The sequence below is a fragment of the Brachyhypopomus gauderio genome, chromosome 15 (genome assembly GCF_052324685.1).
Source record: "Brachyhypopomus gauderio isolate BG-103 chromosome 15, BGAUD_0.2, whole genome shotgun sequence".
Lineage (NCBI taxonomy): Eukaryota > Metazoa > Chordata > Actinopteri > Gymnotiformes > Hypopomidae > Brachyhypopomus > Brachyhypopomus gauderio.
The window spans coordinates 17,372,360-17,395,405 of NC_135225.1; the positions used below are offsets into that span (position 1 = coordinate 17,372,360).

Consider the following 23,046-nt stretch of genomic DNA (forward strand, 5'->3'; position numbering starts at 1 on the left):
GGTGTGTGCAGGGAAGGGCCTGCATCTAGATTCACTTTAATACTGCATGTGCACTGCAAAGCTGATTAGAATGCCTGCTTTCGGAAAGTAAGATTGGCAGCATAATCTGAAACTAAGGGATTAATCTATAGTGTCTCTTACTCCGTCTCAGGCACACACACACACCCACACACACACACACACACACACATACACACACAAAAATAACTCGTATACTTCACACACACTCATTAACTACATGCAATCATCTCTCTCCCTCCTTCCCTCCAGCGTGATCTCTCCGTCTCTATTTCACTACACACACACACACACACACACACACACACACTCCTGATCTGGACGATGGCTCCTGGTGGGCCCTTACTGCACACCGGCGCGTCCACTCCAGAATCAGCTCTACACGGAGCGGTCCTCTCATCATCTTCCTTTCTCTTACTCCCCCTAGTGGCTGGAGAACACACTGCGCGCTGTTCCTGTGAATCTTAGATAAGCCAGGGCAGTGAGGGAGGAAGGGAGAGTGACAAAGGGGAGGAGCCAATCCGGAGCATCAAGCCCCGCCCCTAGATGACATCAGCAGTGGGCTGAGGCAGAGCTGGAGGCAGATGTAACTTCACACTTATAGTGAGCTCCAGGCAGCCGACCAGACCTGCTGAGTCCTTTCAGGCGTTCCCTCTCTCTCTCCCTCTCTCTCTTTTTCTCTCCCTCTCTGTCTTTGCCAAGGAGTGCGTATGTGTGTACGTGTGTGTGCACGCTTGTGTAAATACCACACACCGCAGCTCACACTGTTGTTGCTGCGAACACTTCTGGGATTTTCTTTCCTTTTTTGCGGATTTGGAGACATTTGTAACGTTGCGTTGGATATATACACTGGACTGTCTCTTTTTTGAGGATATCTGAGTTTCCTTTTTTAAATTTATGGTTTCCAGGTAAGTGTTTTTCCTTTATGGATTTCGTTCTTCAACTACTGCAGTTCCTGCCCCCTCATACATTTTCGTTATAATTAAGCTCATAACGAAATGCAGGATCATAAAGGTGTTTTTTTATAGTCAGCATCCCAGCGCGGCAGCAGACATTTGCAGCCACAATCTGCTCCTCTTCTCGTTAAGTCAGCGCAGCTACACGAAAACACTTCAGCCTCTAGTCCGTTGCGAACCATCTCACATATTTCACATCCATCCCAGTTCTGGGCACCGCGCAGCCTCCTCGCAGTGCTGCCGTCGCGTGTGAATCCCAACGCGGTTTTTACACTAGAGAAACGAGCGCACGTAATACGATCTAACAGAAAATCTACCAGAGCAGCGGGATCCGCCGGGTTTACCGTCCTGGTGCTCCGAACCCGTCCGCCTCTCCCGGTTTGGACTCACCTACTCGGGCAACTTCCATTCCCCCCCAGCACTGCCTTCTCTCCTTCTGTAACTATCCTCCCAACTAATGTGATGCACGATTTTATAAAACACCCCATATTCACTGCTTACAGAACCGTGTCACGAAAATCAACCGAATCCCTCCTAAATTCGACCGTTTAGCCTTTCATTCGAATTATATATATATATATATATATATATATATATATATATATATATATATATATATATATATATATATATATATATATATAATTTATTGATAATTAGCACGTCGGTCTATAAGACCGTTATAGATATAGCACCCTGTTTCAGCGTCGAAAAGCCCCGCGAGTGTCCGGAATCACGAATCTGTCGGGGGTGCAGAAGTGGTTAAACTGGGAGAAAATACCCCCGGAGCGACGCGCGCTCGGGGCTGCTCCACGCGCGCTCGGGGCTGATCCACGCGCGCTCCAGAGCGGCGGTGCGTCTCTCTCTCCAAACTCTCCCGCTTCTGTGTTTGCCGTGTACGTGGTGTGATGTGTAATACCAAATAAGACCCAAACGTCCCATCGTGGCGGTTTTACGTCCGCGTGTTATTTGAGGTTCGTGGACGCGGTGCCCTCGCGGTTCACGGACTCGTAACGCGTCTCGACCGATTTAAGTTGCATAAGCTGCGTCTGCGTTTCGCGCAGGTGATGATGGCAGACCAGGTCCAGACGAACCCGAGCCTAGACGAACCCACCCCGCAGCGCCGGGCACAGCTGATCTGATAGAACAAGCTACGTGAAACGAATACACACTGTAAACCTCCGATCCAGACTACACACAAACTGGCCTTAAATATTACCTTTCCCTCTCTACGCTTTAGATCTATAAATAATAACAATAAAATAGCGGCGATTAATTAGTAAAATACATGCATATTTGCAGAAGGGCAGGATCTGTAATTATAAAATCGGAAAAACGCATCTGACTTAACGAGGATATTAATTTAGGGACGCAGGTATTAGAGAAACGCGTCCCCATAAACACCAGCTTCAGCATAAACAGCTACAAAAGCCAGCGGAGTTAAGAGTTAAATCAGAACTTAAAGTTGGTCAAAAAACACATTTTCACATTCCAATAGCCTAAACTATTACCTCAAGAATTCATACAGTGAAAAACACCGTGTAAGACATTTTAATAGCAAGCAGGCACTACGTTGGTCTCTCCTGTTGCCTGTCTGCAGGCTCAACACACTGGCCCAAAGCGTTCACAGCAGGTCAACATGAAATGGTCACGTTTTCTAGGCCTCCAGGAAACGCTGTCACCCTTTTAAGTCAAAAACCAACAAACAAAAATCCTCTAACAGAATTCACCACTTGTGTTAGCAGCTAACCTTTGACCCATGCAAGGGAGAGTCTTTTAAAAATCTGTGGTGTGTGCATAATAAAAGTTCTTTGTTTTCTTCCCTGCCTTACACACTCATTTTAACAGTCAAGTTCTAAAGCAGCCCTCCATTTAAAAGACAGAAATCATAAAGAGTTTAAACGCTTCATGTAAATACACGACAGTTTGACCCAGTCAGAGCTGAAACAGAGGGAACAGTAAATCAGAACAAGTCTTCCTTTCCTACGTCTGCCTAACGCCATCTCCATAACCTGGCACGGGGAGTGCACGTGGTAATTAAGGCACCAGCTTGTGTGTGTGTGTGTGTGTGTGTGTGTGTGTGTGTGTGTGTGTGTGTGTGTGTGTGTGTGTGCGTGTGTGTGTGTGTGTGTGTGTGTGTGTGTGTGTGTGTGTGATGTGCACTGGTCTAATCTGGGAGCACCTACCACCCCCAAGTGGGGAAAAGCAATGCAGCTGCTGCACTTCTGTCTTTTCAGCTGGTTACAAAAGGACACGGTTAGAGTCCCCTCATCTCACGCAGGGCCCCCTCGTCTCACGCAGAGCCCCCTCGTCTCACGCAGGGCCCCCTCGTCTCACGCAGAGTCCCCTCGTCTCACGCAGAGCCCCCTCATCTCACGCAGGTCCCCCTCGTCTCACGCAGAGCCCCCTCCTCTCCTCTCAGAACCCCTTCAACTCAGTCAAGCCACCCCAGGACAAACCTGCGACTATCCAATCTCTGTTGAGCTCTTAAATTAGCATTAGCGCCACGTTCCAACCCTCCTCCAATTTCTACCTATACAGATAAAAACACACCTCCATCTCCCACAGAACTGGACACTGGCCTTGGCCTGGTCTTCCACGGGAACTGCACCACAGAGAATTACTCTCCCAGTGCCAGGTTCACCCTGGGCCCACAGCCTATTAGCTACTGAACAGCAGGCCCGTTTCCTTAATCACAGGCCGAGATGAGTGAAGGAAGACTGGGGACAAACACCATACCCATGCAGACTGCGTTATCTCAGTTATTCCGTAACTATAAGGGTGCTAAGTAAATGTTTGAAGTATGGTATTACGCCTTAAATAGGGTGTTATAAAATTTTAAATTCATAATGAGTATATGAAAAGCATATGGAAGCAAAACATCGAATAAATGGCGCAGACGATTTTAAGGGCGACATGGACTGCACCACGACACGCACACTGAGCACTTTGCGACCGCCACACTGGCTGGTCCTGAGAGAATTTATGGAGTTATTTAGCAGACGAAGGGCCCCGTGCTGGATAAGGCTAACCAGCTCTCGGCTCCTCCCACGTAACGCACGGCAGCCGACGAAGACGGCGGCCGCCACGGCTTCTCTTTTTACCAGGACGCTCAATTTAATTTCGACTCGCACGGAGCACTGAAGCAGAATTCGTCCTGCTCTGAAGCCCCTTCAGGAGGAGCCCATTAGGACGATGGGGAGAAACGTCTATCACTCAGGCATGCGGCACACGTGTCCCTCTGGAGGAGGAGTCCGAGGATCAGCGGGTCTGGGGAGTAAAATCTGATAATACTCTGTGAGAATAGATCGGTGGGGGGGAGGCGCTGGGGATCCTTTCAGAACAGACTTCTGAGTCCCGCTGATTGCACTGGATAGGACAATGCAGCGAGGCAGCTGCTTGGGTGAAATCCCATGATTGCTGGCGAGGGGGCGTGTGTGTGTGGAGGTGGGTGTAGGGCTGCAGGTGTGTGTGTGTGTGTGTGTGTGTGTGTGTGTGTGGAGGTGGGTGTAGGGCTGCAGGTGTGTGTGTGTGTGTGTGTGTGTGTGTGTGTGTGTGTGTGTGGAGGTAGGTGTAGTGGTGCAGGTGTGTGTGTGTGTGTGGAGGTGGGTGTAGGGCTGCAGGTGTGTGTGTGTGTGTGTGGAGGTAGGTGTAGTGGTGCAGGTGTGTGTGTGTGTGTGTGTGTGTGTGTGTGTGGAGGTAGGTGTAGTGGTGCAGGTGTGTGTGTGTGTGTGTGTGTGTGGAGGTGGGTGTAGGGCTGCAGGTGTGTGTGTGTGTGTGTGTGTGTGGAGGTAGGTGTAGTGGTGCAGGTGTGTGTGTGTGTGTGTGTGTGTGTGTGGAGGTAGGTGTAGTGGTGCAGGTGTGTGTGTGTGTGTGTGTGTGTGGAGGTAGGTGTAGTGGTGCAGGTGTGTGTGTGTGTGTGTGTGTGTGTGTGTGGAGGTGGGTGTAGTGGTGCAGGTGTGTGTGTGTGTGTGTGTGTGTGTGTGTGTGTGTGGAGGTGGGTGTAGGGCTGCAGGTGTAGAGTTGTATCCAGGTGTAGCAACCACATCTCCCTAAGCCTCCACACTTCCCAGTTAAACCCATCCCTCCTTCCCCCAGTTTCATGCTCTTTTTACTTCTTTTCTTAAACTTCCTGAACTCTCTGTAAGCTGACTGTGTGATCCCTGGACGTCTTTAAACACCCTGTTCATCCGTCAATGTGAGCACGACCTGGTACTGACCTCACCAAGGAGACCAGAGTGACCGAGCGGGTTGGTGAATACGTCTAGGGAATAAACATGAGGCCCATCAACAAACGTTCACTTTTCACTCTCAAAATCGTTATTGATCGCCCAAACAGTATCAAGAGAAACAACAGCCTGACTGATAAATCACAATTCCAACACCCACTCAGAAAGAGTCTTCCAGTGAAGACTCACACCGTTTATGCATTTAGTATTGTTGGGTTTTTTTTGTTTTGTTTGGCTGAACTATTGAAGTAGATTTTAGTGTTTTGATATTGCTCCACCTGTATGTGTCCAAAGCTGAAGCTCAGACAGTGTTTTTTGAGAACGTTGTGGAGCAACGTTCCTTCATGACCTCAACAGCTGCTGTTTCAGAACCATTCTAATCTTCGGAACGTTAAGCTCGCGGTACGGCTCGGACGCAACAGAAGGACGCCGTGTTATTAGACCGCATCCCTGGGCCTGTAAATCGAGTTACAAAGCTTTCAATTCCCTAATCTTCTCCATGTCATTGGTTACAACGGTTAAGTGCCTGAGATGCCTGTAGCTTTGCTCTCCTGTGTTTTACAGAACACAGGTTGCCACGAGAAGACCACTGGGGGGGTTTCGGGCAAGGGCGAAAGCCATTGTGTTCTGAGATGGAGCGTGTCACCGGGCTTGGCAGGGGAGAGGTCTATTTTTACCCCTGGTGCATGAGGAAGTGGTGGGCAAGGAAGTAGGCCAGGAGAGGGTGCCGAGCAAGGGGGAGGAGCTACGGCCTTGTAGGGGGCACCAGAGGTGACACGGGGCCAGAGTCCCGCTTGAATATTCATGAGCACTCCAAGCTGAGCGCCGGCTCGGTGGCCGTATGCATTTGTGAGGATCGTGTACGGCTCTTCATCCTGGGCCCGCGGGGCCAGCCCAAAGGAGTCTGGAGTGGCCGCTGAGTCTCACAAGAGGTCCGGCCTCAGCCGTCTGAGAGTCGCGCTCGCAAAACGCACCACTTCACCCCCCCCCCCCCCCCACGCCCCCTGCCCGACGTTCTTCTGATCGCTGTCTTGTTTTCGTTTTAACCCTACACCAGCCCCTTTGAAACCTGAAAGCATAGCACGAAGACATGTTCAAAGCAGGAGAAAGGAACCCAGACCCCCCCCAACACACACACACTCTCTCACACACACACACACACACCCTCCATGAACACAACAGGGCCTCAACCACTGCAGCTTTTAGAATGCAAAGACATTCTTTTCTCTTGTCTCCATGGAGAAGACCAGGGGGCGGGGCTACTAGGGTCATTGGCTTGACAGGTCAGGCAACACAACCACGACGGCACATGGCCGCATGAGTTTGGGGATTTCTTTGTTTATTTTTTGCACGTCCTGTTCAGGTTATACAAGCATCACTATTGAAGGGAAACAGAGGTCTTAGATACTCCATAATAAAAAATATATTTATTCATGCCGTACTCTTCAAGTTCAGTGAAAATGTGCTGTTTTTAAAAGCATCTTTCAAAGGTAAAATGACAATAGAGAATAAAGCGGTGTGTACCTGTTATTAAACGATTTGGTCCTCAGCAATTAATACATTTTTTTTTTAAACCTGTGCAAGGCTGACGTGTGCAAGGCTTGAAAACTCTGTTCGAAGGACAGTGGCTAATTACCGCTTGACTTGGATGAGGTCCGAGTCAATCACAGTCCTGGCTCTGTCCCGTCATGTACATCCTGCACACACCGCACGAGGTCACAACTCAGTCTGCCCTGTGCCAATGACAAATTCAATCTTCATACAATTTCAATGATAAAGGTTTTTTTCTCTTTTCCTTCCCTGTGTGCATTTGCAGACATGACTAAAGATCTCTCTGCCCTGTCTCTCTGACTTACAGCTGGTGATCACTGCAGAAGGACAGTATGAAAAGGAACTATCGTCTGACAGCGTGAGGTCACGTTCCCAAGGAGAGCGTTTGGAGCGGGGGGGCAAACTCGGGCCACGCGGCCTTCACCTGACTGGAGCCAGCAGGCTGGATATATAATTAATGCCCGTGCCAGGAGCGTGTGTGCGGGATTCAGCCCTGAGCACAGGGCCTGCTTTCAGGACGGAGACCCCCTGGATCTGAGCCTGTCTCGCTCGCCGACCCAGCGGGACATGTCCGGCCCACCTCAGGACGGATCAGAGCCGCTTACATCCCAGCGCAGAGGACCTCAGACTCACGCCGGGGTCTAAACCGGGGTCATTACGCCGACCAAAACGGTCCCCCCACACAACCAGGACCAGGTTCTGGACTTGTCTGCCTTTTTTTTTTTTTTTTTTTTTTTTTGCATTTTGTCTCTTTTTTTCTTTTTGTCCTTCCTGAGTCCCCTGAGCCGCTGGTTTGTGGCGGTCCGCGACGTTGGAAGTTGTCTGGGTGTAGAAAGGTCACAGCGTCCTCCACAGGCCTCCTGGGACACGCCGTGTGGACGTACAGGGTCAGCCCTGCAAACAACCCGCCCGGTCAGGATATAACCAAAGAGATCGCTCAAGCGGCACGGACGGCTGCCCAGAGTTTCTTCTGAGGGAGACGGGACCGTGGAGCTGAAAGCGTGGTGGGATTCACTGGGGCGAACAGAGGATCTACTGGATCTTCTAAATCAGGTATGATGAATCTGGATCAAATCATCTACCACTCACTACTTAGATAAACAAAGGAAATGTAATTATGTGTGTATGTGCAACACACATACACTACACTCCCCCCCCCCCCCCCCCCCCCCCCCCCGGAGTCCACTGAGATGAAAACATGCATATAGGCTACTGAAGATACTCCGAGCTGCTTATTAGTAGATCTACTTTGAGCTGACAGATCCGGTGGAATTAATTCCCTCATAATCTATATTTTAAAACAGGCTCCATCATGTTTCTGACTGTCCAAACAGTTTTGACTCTTTTGTTGCATGTATATGCGCTGGTTAATCCCCTGGACAGCTGGGTAAAAGAAATGTTTAAAATCTGCACTGTGGTCAATGCCACATAAGAAATAATCGCAGGAGAAAATGAACAGGCCCAAAATTACATTAATGTTGTTTTTAGCCAAACTGCTGTCCAGAGGGGAATAAAAAACAACGGCCAGAATCATCCTGAATTTTGCAGAATCGTGTTCTCTGCATATATGACACTAGGAACTGAATACTGTGGGATTTTAAAATTATATTTTCCAGCTCATCTGTGTATGCTTAGGAACCTGTGCATGCTGGTTATTTTCAGTTGCTAATACAGTGAATACGATTCCCACGAAACTGAAGTTTTTTAATTATTTCACAAAGCAGTCAGTGCAGGTAGCGAGGCGGCCAATCAAAGGGCCCCACGTACGCTACGTCTTGAAAGGCTATGAAAGGCTTCTGTCAAATGTCTCAGTGCAGATATGTGTACAACAGCGAGGACCCTCTACCGCATTACACACTGACACAGATAAAGAGAGTGGCACAGGCATTTCATTCAGGCACGAATGTGTTTGAGGATGTCTTATATCTACATCCGTGTCTGATTGAGAACATCCTTCCACATTAATCTGAGTTATTTTGAAACTCGGACAGAGCCAGCCCCCCCCCCCCCCCCCCCCCCCCCATCCCCCCCCCCCCTCCCCCCTCCGTCTCTCTGTTTTTTGCATATCGAGTTTTTGATGAATATTAACGCATGCTCAGCTAGCAACGCCTGGCATTTCTTTGAGTCAGTAGGACCCTTAATAGTAATTTTTCATTAATTCAGCAGCAGTAATAATAATGGTGTATTTGTTTTAAATCAAACCATTTAGCACAAGAAACAAGCTCATGGCAGCACACACACAAACGGCTCTTATTCACTGCAGGGCTTTACTTTGGAATGGCTTTTGATTTTTTTTCCCTTTTCCTCCAGAGAGGAGAAGCAAACAGAGGATATTAATGATGGCATGCCACTACAAGTCCTTCTTCATCTTCTTCTTCCGAGCTGGGCTCCTCCTGGGTCTAGTCAACCCTCTGCTCACGTCTGCCTCTTGTCCATCCCAGTGTCGCTGTGATGGAACTTTTATCTATTGCAATGACCGGGACTTGACGTCCATCCCGTCAGGCATACCAGAGGAAGCCACGGTCCTCTTCCTGCAGAACAACCGAATTAAGAGCGCTGGGATCCCTGCAGACCTGCGCAGGCTCAACAGCGTTGAGAAGATCTACCTGTACTGCAACAATCTGGATGAGTTTCCCACCAACCTCCCTCTGAATGTCAAGGAGCTCCACCTGCAGGAGAACAACATCCGGACTATCACCCACGCGTCTTTGGCACAGATACCCTTCATTGAGGAATTACACCTGGACGACAACTCGGTGTCCGCAGTCAGCATCGAGGACGGGGCGTTCAGGGACAGCAACCACCTGAGGCTGCTCTTCCTCTCACGCAACCACCTGAGCACCATCCCGGCCGGCCTGCCCATGACCATCGAGGAGCTCCGCTTCGACGACAACCGCATCTCGTCCATTTCCGAGGCGTCCCTCCAAGACCTCATCAACCTGAAACGCCTGATCCTGGACGGAAACCTCCTGAACAACAGGGGGATCGGCGACATGGCCTTCGTGAACCTGGTCAACCTGACCGAGCTGTCGCTGGTTCGAAACTCCCTCACAGCTCCGCCCGCCAACCTGCCGGGAAGCAGTCTGGAGAAGCTACAGCTTCAGGACAACCACATCGACCGGGTTCCTGCGGGCGCCTTTGCCTTCCTGCGACAGCTGTACCGCCTGGACCTATCGGGCAACAAGCTGAATAGCCTTCCGATGGGCGTGTTCGACGACCTGGACAACCTCACCCAGCTGCTGCTGAGAAACAACCCATGGCACTGCAGCTGCAGGATGAAGTGGGTTCGCGACTGGCTGCGCTCTCTGCCCTCCAAGGTCAACGTGCGCGGGTTCATGTGTCAGGGCCCGGACAAGGTCAAAGGGATGGCCATCAAGGACCTGTCCACGGAGCTGTTTGACTGCTCGGAACCCGAGGTCTCCTCGACGTACGAGACCAGCACGGTGGCCAACACACCACCACCCTCGCGACCCCAGTGGCCCGTGTACGTGACCAAGCGGCCCGTGATCAAGGGGCCGGACTTCGGGAAGAACTACCGCAGCACCACGCCGCCGAGCCGCAAGATCATCACGATAAGCGTGAAGTCGAGCAGCTCGGACGCCGTGCACATATCGTGGAGGGTGTCGCAGCCCATGACGGCCCTGCGTCTCAGCTGGCTGAAGCTGGGACACAGCCCCGCCTTCGGCTCCATCACCGAGACCATCGTGCAGGGTGACCGGACAGAGTACCTGCTCACGGCTCTGGAGCCCAGATCCTCCTATCGGATATGCATGGTTCCTATGGAGACCAGCAACATTTACCTGTCAGATGAGACGCCCGTTTGCATAGAGACGGAAACCGGCTCCTTAAAAGAGTACAATCCCACGACGACATTGAACAGGGAGCAGGAGAAGGAGCCCTACAAAAACTCCAGTCTGCCTTTAGCTGCTATTATCGGAGGGGCCGTGGCTCTTTTCGCCATCATAATCCTGGCCCTCGTGTGCTGGTACGTCCACAGGAATAGTTCCTTGTTTTCCAGAAACTGCACATACAATAAGGGCCGCAGGAGGAAGGATGACTATGCAGAGGCCGGAACAAAGAAGGACAACTCCATCTTGGAGATTAGAGAGACCTCTTTTCAAATGATACCCATAAATCAGGTGCCAGTGTCCAAGGAGGAGTTTATGATACACACCATTTTCCCACCTAATGGTTTAACCCTCTACAAGGGCCAGCACAACGAAAACAGCATGAACAACAGAACCTACAGAGACAGTGGAATACCAGATTCAGACCACTCACATTCATGATAGCGTGTGCAGAAAAGACATTTTGTTACGAACGACTGACATCAGGACTGGCCGGTCTTTTGTAAAACACTGGATTGAAAAGACTGAGAAAGCAATGTTCTGTACATTTGCCATATAATTTATATTTAAGGACAATTTATTAAAAGAGGACAGGCTAACCTTACGGGACGTCGCTAAGCTCTGTCGGTGTATGCTCCCAGCAACTGCAATTCTATATTTTAGAGGTTTGTAGTAATTTGTACTGTACATCCTTTGATTAAGGTTTCAGAACAATTAAAAAAATCTTTGTGCTCTACTGAGATATGACTTGTCAACTGTGAAAGTGGGTTTTCATTGCTGTGTTGAACAATCAGATTTTAGAGAATCTTGTAGAAGCACAGGTCATAACCGTCACCGTGTCGCTCTTAGTTAAGAAAAAACAAAACAGCTGAAACACGAGCGATACAGGGCACAGTTGAATACATGGGTAGAGGAAATCAACCCTTCTTGTCTTGTCTAAAATAGACAGGTATATACGTGTTACGGTTTCGCAGAACCTCAAGAGGCTGTTAGGAATCTTAGTTGCCATTTCTACAGTGTTGCTTGGCTTTAAGTCTCTGAGCCACCCGGAGTGGACATGCTGCTTCCCTGTGGTGTCTAGGAGACACCCGGCACCCTGTCCCTCGCGTTGGGGCGAGCTCACCCAGGGAAGGGCCCACAAAGCACAGAGAACATGAGCAGATGCTACTCAGTGACATTAGAAGAGACAGGACAACAACTCCGTCTCGTTTCACTCAACAGGGAGAAACCACATAGGTGATCGTTCTCTTGCCGTTGTGTAAATGTAACCCTTGAAAGGGCACATAACCTGGGGAAGTTTAAAAGAAATCGCTATGGTGAAACGAACACGTGGGTTTATTTTCTACTGGGAATACAAAAGTGTCAACTATTTTTGTTCATATTATAATTATTAACTGTATCTTTATTTTCAGTTCAAGCCACTTTTTTTGTTGCCACAACTGAAAGTTATTTGTTCTTTTCAACTGAAGACCAAAGTGCGTATGTGCCCTTTGGCTAGTCTTGTATGTGCCTTGATCCAATGCTTATTGTATTTAGCTTTTTGAAAGAATAAATCAGTGACTTAACTTTTTTCATACACACTTGAATATGATAAACTATTGGTCATATTGCAAAATAAAAGGTGACAAAACAGACTAGGTGGAGTTCAGTTCCTTTTCATCCAGCATATGTGAGACTGTGCAGACCGTGAGACGTAGAGCTCTGTAGGGCAGTAGTGTATGGGTAATCACAGGTGGCAGTAATCACGGGTGGCAGTAATCACGGGTGGGCGTGGAGGAGGAGCTAAAGATCTGCTGGAGGAGGCTTTGCAGTGTCTGCTGACCACAGGGGAGACGTGTCTGATAACCAACTAGCATGCAGTGGCTGTCAAGAGCCCTACTGTGGCTGCCTGTCACCGTGCACAGAGTGCAGAGACAGTGCTAGACACACACACACACACACACACACACACCTTAATTACAGTTCAGACAAGCTGCTTAAAGCACCAAAATGACCTGCAAACGTTAAAAATACAAGGAGATTCTGCATGAACACTAAACATAGCAAATCAGCTCGAGGTTAAAATAAGTAGTCTCCACGAGGTGAGGCTGTGTGTGTGGTTCACTGCTGGTTCAGATCCGTCACACATCTGTGGGTGATGCTCATGTTAAGAGACTCTCCTTTTTATGTTGTTGTTTTTTAACGGATTGTTTTCTTTGCATGGAAATTAAACTGCACTTGATACTGAGCTACCAAGATCATTTACAACAGCAACACCAAACTTGTTACAGCTAACAAAACACAAACAGGCCGTACGTGGGCCTAGCGGAGTATTGGTAATGAGGATGCTACACTTAATCCATGTGATTTACTCCCTTATAATGAGTGTTCCACAGCATAAATCTGTTAAATGTTTAAAAAAATAATTGTGTAAAACTCTAAAAAGTTTCAGAGGTCAAAAACTAGAGTAAAGTCGGTTTAGGAAAGAAGCAAAGGAAGCTCTCACTGATATCAGCGTTGGGGCTCTTGTTCCTGTTTCTTTATGTCCTTAAATATATTTTAATATATTCAAAATGTGCAAATTTTAAAATAATTTTCACACATTAAAGTTTATGAAATAAGCCTGAAACCTTCACCACAATTTAGGTGTCAATCCCCTCCATTAACGAAGCATCTGTCAGAAGCACAAAACGTCAAGAAAACTCTGACCCATTGTCACATAGTTACACAACGCAGCCCCAGAGAGAGTTTTGATTTTGAAGCGTGACCGTCACTGTTCGCTTAATCTTCTCATAGAGTCAAAACTAAGAGCTAATGAAAATATTTTCATGATTTAATTTATTTCCATCAGCTAACACAGATATTCCACTTGACTACTGTTATACTCAGCAACTACGATTTCTGGAAATCAGTGACAAATGATTTTGTTGTTTAATGTTTTGTGGGAGTGTTGCTCTGATTTGACTTTTAAACCTGCACATACATTAACTTGTGCAAAGACAAATGAAAAGCATGAAAAAGTATCAAAATAATCTTTCTAGGAATCATTCTTTTGTGTTGATATTTTGAATATCTTTGAATATCATGTTGAACATATTTAAAATTTTAATATTTATATACAACTTTTATTTTACACTAAAGGGCTGAAACCTTTGCGGTTAGTCGTGTTTAACCAATCATCTGTCCATGTTCTAAGGAGCTTGACCAATCAGAGTGATGAATGATCACATGATTTGGCGTGACGTTGCTGGGTGCTGAGTGCTGTGATGTGGATGAGATCATGGCACCTTCTTTGGGGTCTCTCGCCATTTCAAGAATCCAGCACAAAGGTGGATTGTGCATGTTGTGTGTGTGTGTGTGTGTGCACGTCGCATGTGTGTGTGTGTGTGTGTGTGTGTGTGTGTGTGTGTGTGTGTGTGTGCACGTCGCATGTGTGTGTGTGTGTGCGCACACACATGCGTTATTGATGGAGTTCTGTGCATCAATAGATCAACCCCGTGTTTCCTAATACCATAAGGATTTGGCAAGGTTATTACTCAATGAGACCTCAATTGTAGCTTCTCAACTACTTTGCTGGCACAGTCTTTTACTGTTCAGACTTTCCGCTGAAAAACGATGAAAGTAATGAGAAAGATTTTTTCCACCCTGAAATAGGTTGTGCCTTTTACGACCTGAATGATCTCAGCTCAGGATTGACTCCCACAGTTCTATCCTGGCAATGCTAGGCCCGGGCTGTGGATTTGAGCTGGGGATTTGGGCTGTGGTTAGCTCTGGGTTTAGCTCTGCGGTTAGCTCTCCTAAGCCCCAGCCCTGCCTGCGTGTTCAGTTCCACTGGTGAAGTGTTCAGACCTGATGTGTCATATGACTTCCCTTAGCCTGGGAAAATCGTGCAGGTAACGAGTTGTTGGATCCGATTCTCACGTCACTCATACACTTCCGTCCTTGCAAGAGTAGCAGAGTAGGCAGAACGAGACCTCTCTACACACACACACACACACACACACACACACACACACACACACACACACACACACACACACACACACACACACACACACACAAGGTGTAACTATCAGAATTTCTTCATACTGCTTTCATTTGTAATACAAATACGATTTGTGTAATATGAGCGTGTGAGTTTGTAAATGCAGGCTGTTTCAGCCACACTTTCTCCCACGGGACTACTCCTGACCTGAGACACACACTCGAAGCAGACACTTCACGCAAGCTGAGAGGAATATCGCTGCTTTGTCATGCAGTACCGAACACATTTCAGGAAAATAGGCAGACGGCATTAGAATGAACATTTTACTCCATCACCAGCCACTGCAAAGAGAGTGTAAAACTAGACAAAGAGTGAGAGAAACAGCTGGCTGTGTGGGGTGACACCCTGAGGTGTGGGGTGTGAGGCATCCACACCCTGATGGGTCTCTGGATCATCTGGACCATCGTCTTCACAGGCTAAGCCATCACGAACGTTGTAATCCTCACTGAAGCTTCAGTGTTATTAACTACAGCATGTCTTAGTGATCACTTATTCAAAATTAATTAATTAATTAATTAATTAATTCATTAATTAATTAATTCATTCATTCATTCATTCATTCATTCATGTGACTATCACATGAACCAAGACACTTTTATTTTCAAGTTATCTCAATTATGTCAACACAATGATTACCATGATGACTGCCTGTTCAGAAATGAAGCAAAAACAATGTAAAATAGTGATGACTGTACTAAACGTTATCAAAAATGTAATCATGGTGACTGCATAAAACATTGTGTTATATGCCACAGAGCTGGTTAATTAGCATACTAAGACTGACTAATTAGCATACTAAGACTGACTAATTAGCATACAAAGTCATCAGAAAGAACCACCCATGAATTCATCCAAGCAGCACAGGTTAAAATACACTGATGATGCTCTGTAAAGAAAGCATAGAAGTTCCTGAAAATGCAGATTAACAACTGCCATTTCATTCAGCATGTACTGGACTCGTTATACAAACGCCTCCATTATTACCGCACTGGATCTGGCCGGCCAATTGATTGCGCCTGTCATGCAAATGAAAGCTCCATCTCCGTGGAGCTAAATTACCATATTCTGCCACATCAGAACCAGGTTCCTGTTGGTCTAAGAATAGGCTATTACATTAACACTCCTACTTACCAGTCTGTTCAAACTAAAGTGCTAGTTCACCAGTGCATTCAAACTAAAGCGCTAGTTCACTAGTGCATTCAAACTAACGCACTAGCCTATGTTGTGTTTTGCATTAGTATGTTATTTATTAAGTGTCCCAATATATATATTTTTTTAGATATTAAAGCATTGCTGAAGAATTTTATTATATATAACAAGGAAGTACACTCTGAGAAACCATTATATGTTTCCAATCACAGAAAACGTGGCAGAGACCAGATTGTACTGAAGTCATAACTCACATGCTGGTCTCAGATTCAAGGTTCAGCCTTCAAAGAACTAAACTGTACGTGTCCAAGTTAACAGTCACGTCCACACACATTTAATCTGATGTTACCAAACCACTTTTCTGAGTAACCTTGACTCCTGTGGTACACTAAGAGTAAAGCTCTTTAAATAAAAATGAATTAAAATCATTTACAACAGGTATCATGTTACGTTTTTTCGAACTGTTTTCAAATTCATTAAAATCACAGCATGGTGTTGTATTCTTATTACTTATTATAATTTCAGCATTTTGTTTTTGATTTCATAACTTATAGATATTGGTTTTTACTGTTATGATAAATATGTTTTAGTACCAGTCCTTTGAGGGGGGGAGCATGATTCCAACCCCCTGTTTTCTGCCTCCACAGCTGCTCCACACCAGAAGCAGCTAAGGCCTTGAAAATATTACTCGATTATATTTATTAGTTAATTTCCAGAGCAGTCATCTGGAGGTTTGAAGCAGATTCAGTTTCACCTTAAAGCAAAAGCCTGGCATATCTATTTCTTTGTGTGTGTGTGTGTGTGTGTGTGTGTGTGTGTGTGTGTGTGTGTGTGTGTGTGTGTGTGTGTGTGTGTGCGCGTCTGGCTGCCTGTTTACTTGAAGCCCTTTCCCACAGCTCGGCTCATACTTTCCCAAATAAAACAGCACAAGTCCTCATAAAGAGCCACTGGCCTCCACTAGCATGATTTCTCCCTCTGTATGTTGTATCATGTCCAAGCCATCGTGCACATCAAAGCCAGATTCTTTCATCGCAGTTTTCTAGGAGCCAAACTGAATTTAAGGGCCAGAAAGGCAGGCCTAGGGCCCAATCACAGCCTCCCACAAAGACTGAACTCATGCCAAAATGTGTGTGCGTGCATGTGTGTGTGTGTGTGTGTGTGTGTGTGTGTGTGTGTGTGTGTGTGTGTACGCACGTCCACAGGCTGCACGTGCTACTCCGTAATAATCAGCACAGCGTTCAGATGCTTGTGTTAAGAACAAAAGGTTGTAGTCTGTGTGTGTGTCTATGGATTAAAAGAATTTACATTAAAGGAGTGCTTAAGGAAAAGATCATTTGGTCACCTAATCATCAGTTAGTTCACACATTTTCTTTCAAAACAATACATAGAGGAGGGCCAAGAAGCGACTTCCTGTGAAGCCCCTCTGCAATGAACCAATCAGAAACAAGACCAAGAAGTGACTTCCTGTGAAGCCCCTCTGCAACGTTGAGCGTAACAGTATGACATTATCTACGGTACTGCTGTGCTGTGTGCTAGCCTACACTCTCCATCCCAAGGACAATTTCTTGGATAAACACATATCTTCTGATACATGTACATCTTAACACTTCAGGTATGTACCAGTAAGAAAGAGTTTAGGATTACTAGCATTGCAGTAGGTGTTATTTTGATTAGTTGAGTGTCCTAGATATGTAACTGAACACTGAAAAAGACTGAATATTTTCATTTTGAACCGATGAAGGTGTTTATCACAGCAGTGTTAAAAACACTAACATTAGGCAAAGTAGTCCACATTTCACAACTGTTTCTCAACTGTTGACTGACATTAGCGCTTTTAAATTTGGTGGGATTGATTCGAGTGATAATACAGAGACGCTGTACTTTAGCAAGATTTAGATTTGCTAGCACAAATATTGCACAAACACTTGAACACTTGTCCTTTCAGCCTTCTGACAGATTTAACCCAAAGGTTTGCTTATTACAGTTTTTGCTTGTATCGTATCTTTATGAGATAATTTCCTTGTGTCCTATGATAGCCACGAGGCCCCAAAAAGGCAAAATGGTTGCCAAGCAAAAGGAACAATGAAATGTAAAAAAAAAAAAAAAACAGACATGGTGAGAAAATATTATACATATTAATATGATTTTAAAAGAACACCTTTGAACATTAATACAAGCATTAAAGCATAACTTTTCTTACATATGTGTGACTTTATTTCTCTTTATCTCCCTTTCTTCTTCCCTTCTTCATTCCTTCCTTTCATTCCATTCCTCCCATCTTCAGCTCCACCTCCCCTCTCTCCATCTTGCGTCGTGCCACTCCCTCTCTCAGAGGTGGACATTCCAGGTTCACAAAGTAAAAGTCCTCACCAAGATTCTGCTCAGGCTTCTTAGATTGATCAGTTGATTCTGTTAATTTTTTTTCTGGATTGCACTAATTAGAAAATCCAGCAAGCTTGAGTATAATCCTGGGCTCCTTTTACTTTCCGAACCTGAAATGTCCCCCTCTGCACTCCCTCCACCTCCTCCTCCACCATCTATCGCCATCTACGCCACCCCTTCGCTCTCTCACTCCATCTCTCAGTCTATTTCTCCTCCCCTGCTCCATCTCAGCCTGTGTCCGTTTCTTACATCCCGTTCTCCACAAATGCGAGAAGTTCCTCATAGTAGCAATCAATGACCTGAAACTCAAAGGTCATGCAGCTCAACAAACCCCCATCTCCTTAATGAATCCAATTTCTTGCCTGACAAGCTCCCAGCATGCTTATACATCTATCTCCTCTTAAAATCATCCGACATTAATACAGATTAACAGGGGCTCCTCCATTAAGACAGCTGCAATCACTGCTACACGATGAGAACAGGCTGAATTATTAAACGGTGAAAAAAACTTTCTAGTCAAGCCCACATCCTGCATGGAGGTACCATCTGTGAACACAGGCAACGACTACCTGGCAACGATGACCAGTACTTTTGAGTGAGCATTTGTACCTTAATTTGATGGAGTGCATCATATGTTATGAAAACGTCTATTTAATTGACTTTGGAGAACGGAGGACATTAATTCATGTCATCCTTTAAGTGGCTTAAACGATCTTTTAAAAGACTGATTCATTTCCTGCCCTTCAGACCTGATATGCCCTCCCGCTCCATTTGCAAACAAGCACGCTTGTCCAGGAAGTCTCATTATCCTGGATGTCCTCACTTCTCTCTTTCTGAAAGATCCTGGGTATCTGTTGGTATCTCGTAGCTTAAGGTGTCCCAGCTCCATGTCGGACGTCCCCTGGTTTACATACAGCTCATGTTGCTGGTTCCGTTTGGATTGGGGTTAAGCCTCTACCTCACACCAGACGGCCTCCTCGTCTCTGGTGACATGACAAATTGTGGAGGCACCGGAGTGATGGTTCATCACTAATGCTGCGTTTAAATGCCGCGTGCTACACGTATTAAAAAAACATCAGATGACATTTGCCCAACAGGACCGGGTCAATCATTCAGATGGCCAGAATGGGATCTTGTCTTCAGTTCTTAAAATCCTGAAAGATGTCCCTTCCCATGAGTTTCCGTTGCCCTGCCAACAGGCCTGGAGCGTCGCAGTCACTGCTGACGTTCACGCCGTCGACCTCCCTGCCGTCACAGAACAAAGAATCACCTTCACGCTTTCAGATCCAAAACTACGACGGGAGTCAAGCACTATCCGTTCTGTTCCGTCCGGCTTTTACGACCCGCTGGGCCGTGTTTATCTCCTGTGACCAGAGTCTAGGGGTTTCCTTTCTGCTCTTCACTGTGTCCAAGCGTTCAAAATGCTCCTCTCACACCATCAGACAGAGCTGACAGTGGCTGGTGTCCTACGCAGGCTCAGAAGACACGGTTGCAGCTCGACCTTCTGCAGACTGGTGTACCAAGAATCCGTCCCCACTGTAGACCATGAATGTCCATGCTCAGACAGGGTCATAACAGCCCAGAAGCACCCTGACCTTTCTCACACTGACCTGATTGGCTAGCTCAGCACCCTGGACGGTGTGTCAGGGGACTGTAAAAGTGTCCCGCAGCTGTTCTGCAGAACATGGACGATGTCACGCAGTACTTACGGCGCTCTCAATTATCACCTGGCCTCAGGTGAGGGAGTCTCACAGCCACCTAGGAGAACCACAAAGTAATGAGAGTCCCTGTGTGTTTGTTCTGAAGACTGAAGAAGTGTGTGAACACACACACACACACACACACACACACACACACACACACTCAAACTTGACTTTGCTCTTTTAGTCTTCACACATACCAAGATCTTGTTTCAGTTTAAGGACGAGCTGTCTACTTGTACACAGTCAGGCTGCTTTAAGCTTGCGTGGTTAGACTTGTGTGTTAGTGTCTCACGTGCTCACGTGTCTTTGTCTTCTACCTCTCGTATGTATATCAAAATTAAATAAAGTTTGATTCCCATCCTCCCACATTTCTCAAACCTTGGTGAGGAACAGCAGGTTTTTTTCCTTCTCTTGGAAGAAATGAAGCAGTGTGATCTACAGGAACATGTTTAGTGCCTGTGACTGCTCAACCCTGTGCACTAATACTATGGAGCCATAGGCCGCAGGGGGCCTGTGAACTCACACACACACACACACACGCACACACACACACGCACACACACACGCACACACACACACACACGCACATATGGACTCAGACACACGCACACACCCACACACTCCCACTCATTGTGCGCACCCACACACACTCACAACTACTGCTCCATTAGAATCAGAGACCTTTCCAGCTCCCATAGAAAACAAATCATGAGTCAAACGTGCTATTTTTAATTCCAGTAGCTACTGCACATATGTTGCGAGTGCAGAGACTGATTCTCACACACTTAGCAATATAGTATTACAAAGTTCACATTTTTGAGCGCCGCCTTCCAAAAATCTACATTCTGCATTTCTACATTCTAATTCCATTTCCCTCCCTGTTCTAGGACAACAGAAACCTGGTATTACAGAAACCTGGTATTATTATATAGCCCAGCATTTCAAGATTATGGTGCCTGGAATTACACAATTATACAATTTAGCATTACCATTGTAGCTTGGTGGTACAAAATATTACAGGATGCCAGTAAAAATGACAACCTGATGCTGCAAAGTCACACACCTGGTCTGACAAAATTATACATGCTGTAATTTCCAATGGTTAAGTCACAACCTGAAGTCATCCACGTGTAAAACAATTTAAGATCTATCTTCAATCACCTACAATCATTGTGTCTTTCGTCTTTACTTTAGAATGGAACATGCACAAATAAATGAGTGTGAAGGTCCTTGTGCAAGCGCCGTGTTAAAGAAATCTAGGCAGAGTCAGCAAACCCCGCCGTCAGAAGGCAGCACTGTCAAAGGTTGCTCCAGACTCGCCTACATCAAAGGCGAGGAAACATGACGAGAGCTACGCTGGTTTATTTTATTCATCTTAAACAATAACTTAAGTCACAAGGACAAGGGCATCTTGGCTTTGGTGCAGAGAAGGTGGACGCTCATGATGAATAATCGTTTTAATGTATTAGCAACCCACACAGCTGGATCAGACTGAGAAGAGATGAGCGACACTGTGGCTAACAAATGAGGAGCTACGCTTTAAATCTCAGATCCTGTCCAACGATCTCAGCCAGAAGCTTGATTTGACCTCATGCTACTAAAAATGTAATAGCTAATTGGTTTTGAACAAGGACTATATCTTAAGCACCGAGTCTAATCAATCTAAAACACAGAGTCCAGCAGTCTGGTGACCCGATCATAGTCGACCCCTATATATTCCCAGTTGTAGACATTTTCAATGCCAGACTGGTGCTGGATTTTGTAATTAATGCATCCGAATAATTTGTCATACCACCTGCCACCTAGATGAGGAGAGAATGCACAATCTGTAGTTCCTGCATCTGGATCTGGATACCTGTATTCTTTGGCGTAACTTACCAAACTGTGACTACAAATCCCAGAAGCCTGCATTAGAAGCCTAGAGTTGGATGTCTCCACTCACCTCTAAAGCTCAAATGGGTGGTTTAGTCTTTTAAATGGGTGGTTTAGTCCTTTAAATTGGCAGCTTAGTCTTTTAAATGGGTGGTTTAGTCCTTTAAATGGGAGGGTTAGTCCTTTGAAATGGGTGCTTTAGTCCACTAAACCTTCTCCAACATGAATAATGATAAATGAATGAATAATGTCACTCCCTCACATTCAACGTCATCTGCTTTCTGAACAACAACTCAGACACCCATCTCAACTCACTCCTGTCTTCTCACTATGGACTCATGTATTTCCTGTTTGGACTCATGTATTTCCTGTTTTCTCACCATGGACTCGTGAATCTCGGGTCTCGTCGCTCTGCTTTTCTCCCGAAGTGTCTCGCCTCCCTAGAGGTTTTCTGAGCCTCTTCCCAGTGTTTGCTGGAAGTCTGCTTTTGTATAACCCCAGCCTCAGGTTCCTCTAGCGTGCCTCCAGCATGCCTCTGTTCTAGCTCCCGGTAGACCTCTTAGTTTGGGCTGTTTTTAAAAGGACCGGGGGGGGGGGGGGGGGGGGGGGGGGGTTCTGGTTGTTGCTTTTTACACCATGGCCCATTTCTGAAGATTCATTTTCCTCATCATGACAAATAGACCCTATTAATAGTCTTGGCCTAACACTCATTAAATTGGAAAAGTGTGAGTTTGCTGTGAAATGGATCCAAGAAGAAATGAATAAAATACAATTAATCAGGTACTGGTGCTGGACAGAACATGGTATTAAATATTGTTATCATCATTTGCCCAAACATTCAATATCAATAAATCCCTAATTTAAATGTATGTAGAAAATCAGTGAAATTAGTGCAAATTAATATAAATATGAACTCAGCTACACCAATAATGTGTATTTGACCAAGACAAAGTCTAATAAATTCAGCATACTTTAGAGCAGTCTGTGGCTGTATGGTTTCCTATAAACTTTGCCATAAAATGATTTCCACAACACAGCATACTATATAATTTTAATTTGCCAGTATAACTCCACATATGCTCTACCAATTAAAACTGCCTTTGTGAGTGTTTAGAGAGGAGTAAGAATGCTCAGAGCCACTAAGGTGCAGTACGCCTACAGCCTGGGAAAAGAGCTGTATCACAGAGGTGTTATAGAGCTGCATCACAGAGGTGTTATAGAGCTGCATCACAGAGGTGTAATACAGAGCTGCATCACAGAGGTGTAATACAGGGCTGCATCACAGAGGTGTAATACAGGGCTGCATCACAGAGG

The 23,046-nt window shown here is 46.0% G+C and overlaps 1 protein-coding gene across 1 annotated transcript; it reads left to right on the forward strand.

The window, feature by feature from the left end:
- The first annotated feature begins 621 nt into the window (after nucleotides 1-621).
- flrt3 (fibronectin leucine rich transmembrane 3) lies at nucleotides 622-12,236 on the forward strand. The gene is made up of 3 exons (XM_076974703.1): nucleotides 622-926; nucleotides 7,062-7,807; nucleotides 9,065-12,236. Exon 3 carries the CDS (start codon nucleotides 9,091-9,093, stop codon nucleotides 11,041-11,043), a length of 1,953 nt encoding a protein of 650 aa, XP_076830818.1. The 5' UTR covers nucleotides 622-926; nucleotides 7,062-7,807; nucleotides 9,065-9,090; the 3' UTR covers nucleotides 11,044-12,236.
- The last annotated feature ends 10,810 nt before the right edge of the window (nucleotides 12,237-23,046 follow it).

Bases quoted from the DNA above. Each gene is read 5' to 3' on its own strand.
- flrt3 (XM_076974703.1), top strand. From the start codon at position 9,091: ATGATGGCATGCCACTACAAGTCCTTCTTCATCTTCTTCTTCCGAGCT.